Genomic DNA, 2,016 nt, shown 5'->3' on the forward strand with positions numbered 1-2,016 from the left:
CTTGTATCCCTATCCTTGACCATCTTCTCAAGCACATCATTGAAATCTTCATAAAGTCGTGAGGCATAGTCAGGATCGTTTTCAAGAAGATCAAAGTATTTCCCGGGATTAAGAAACAAAGAAGCTCCATGTAATGGTTTTCCCATTTGAATATTCCAACGATCATCAATGATTTTCACCACTTTGTTCCGGATTTCCATTTTTCCACCTCCAAATTTCTTCTTAACTTCGGCTTTTGCATAATCAATAGCAGCTGCAATTTCAGCCAAAGCAGGCCTTTCATCACCATCAGTAATGCGCAACACTTGAAGAAGTGGCAGTGATGCATCTACACAATCTCCAACATTACTCCAAAAGACGGACGAGAGAACAGTGTCACAAACTTTCCTTCCATTTTCTGATTTTGATAACTTTGACATGGTCCAATCCGACCCACAAAACAAGAAATGCAATGGTTCCTGTTTTTTTTTTTTTGCAAACTATCCAATGTAAGAAAAGCAGTGGCAAACCTCGTAGCTGCAGTCCTGATTAGGTCCCTCCCATTAGTCTTCTCCCTCATAGCATCAAGAACACGCCCATGCCTATAGATAAATGTAGTGCATCTTCTTGCCTGGTTGATTGTCTTCTTAAATGCTGGAATTTTTCCAATGTCCTCCAACATCAAATCAACACAATGTGCAGCACATGGAGTCCAAAACAAAGTAGGCATCCTTATCTCCAAGATCTGACCGGCTAGCTTGTAGTTCGCCCCATTATCCGTCACAACTTGCACAACATTTTTCTCACCAATTTCCTTTATCTTACTTTCAAGCAAGTTGGCCAACATTTGTGCATCATTTGATTCGCTTGAAGCATTCACCGAACCCAAGAAGAAAGTGCCTTCAGGACTGTTGGCAAGGAAGTTAACGAGACTCCTTCCTCGTCTATCAGTCCACCCATCGGACATAAGAGTGCAGCCATACCTCTTCAAAGCCTTCTCATGCTTCTCCTTCAATTTTTCTGTTTCTTCCTTTGCTTTTTTAAGTAAAGGCACCCTCAATTCATGATATGTTGGAGGCTTCAAACCCGGTCCATATTGGCCAATGGACTCAACCATCACCTCATAACTCCTAGAGTTTGCGGCATTGAAAGGAATACCACATTCATAGAAAAAAATTTGCAATATCCATATGGACTTTTGCTTTCTCTTCCGGAGTTCTCAAGCGATTTTCCAAAGTGGTTTGACTTGCTCCCTTGGTGTGCCTCTCTTCAACAACCTGTTCTGAGGTCTTCATATATGACATCGAAGCTACTGATTTGCTGCTCACTGCTGGTTTTTTGAAGCTAAAGGGCTGGGCAGCAGCCTTTCCTTTGTTTGAGGCTGCACCAGATTTTGAACTTGGAATAGTATTTGAGGCTGCAGTTGAAGGAATTTACTGGACTTCATCATCATCGTTGTCCTCTTCTACAATCTGCACATTCTTCTTACTCCTCTTCTTTTTATTTTGAACAAACTCAGTCATTTCTTTCGCAATTTCTTTGGTTATTTTGGGACATTTACAAATATCCGGATAGCCACCAATCAAGTGTTGTTTGAACTGATTAATTCCCTCATGATTTGAATTCCCGCAAAGAATACATTTAACAACGTCTTTGTTAACTTCCGGCATCGGATAATATGCATACTTCCATCTCGGATCATTTGATCTACTAGCTTTTCTTTTAGGATATTTAGCCAATTCTCTCCGCGTACTTTCAGTTTCGGTGTCCATTTGTTCCTGCAAAAAATAATTTGAAATTAAAAATAGTTAACTAATGTGCACTGTGTTTTTTAATTACAGGTGCAGTAGTGTGTGTTCAGCAGTGTGTGTTCTGTCTGTGAAGCATAGTGAAGCAGAGGCAGGCAGTGAAGGTAGTGAAGCAGAGGGTAGGGGCAGAGTGAAAGTAATGCACAGAAGCTTGTAATTCTAATAAATTATTATTATAATTTTAGTGAAGCACAGTTAAACATTCTTTTGCTTTACAAATAAAGCACAG

General features: G+C 40.0%; 1 protein-coding gene across 1 annotated transcript; it reads right to left on the reverse strand.

The window, feature by feature from the left end:
* Positions 1–328: 328 nt before the first annotated feature.
* Positions 329–1,751, reverse strand: LOC141715134 (uncharacterized). The gene is made up of 2 exons (XM_074518615.1): positions 1,417–1,751; positions 329–1,109 (listed from the first exon to the last, which is right to left on the reverse strand). Exons 1-2 carry the CDS (start codon positions 1,749–1,751, stop codon positions 329–331), a joined length of 1,116 nt encoding a protein of 371 aa, XP_074374716.1.
* Positions 1,752–2,016: the final 265 nt, after the last annotated feature.

Source organism: Apium graveolens, chromosome 3, assembly GCF_009905375.1.
Source record: "Apium graveolens cultivar Ventura chromosome 3, ASM990537v1, whole genome shotgun sequence".
NCBI lineage: Eukaryota > Viridiplantae > Streptophyta > Magnoliopsida > Apiales > Apiaceae > Apium > Apium graveolens.

What these genes read in the sequence shown, in the direction of transcription:
- LOC141715134 (XM_074518615.1), bottom strand. Translation starts at nt 1,751, where the DNA reads ATGGACACCGAAACTGAAAGTACGCGGAGAGAATTGGCTAAATATCCT. An exon ending in AACGATGATGATGAAGTCCA is followed by an intron (nt 1,110 to 1,416) that starts GTAAATTCCTTC and finishes CGCAAACTCTAG; the next exon opens with GAGTTATGAGGTGATGGTTG.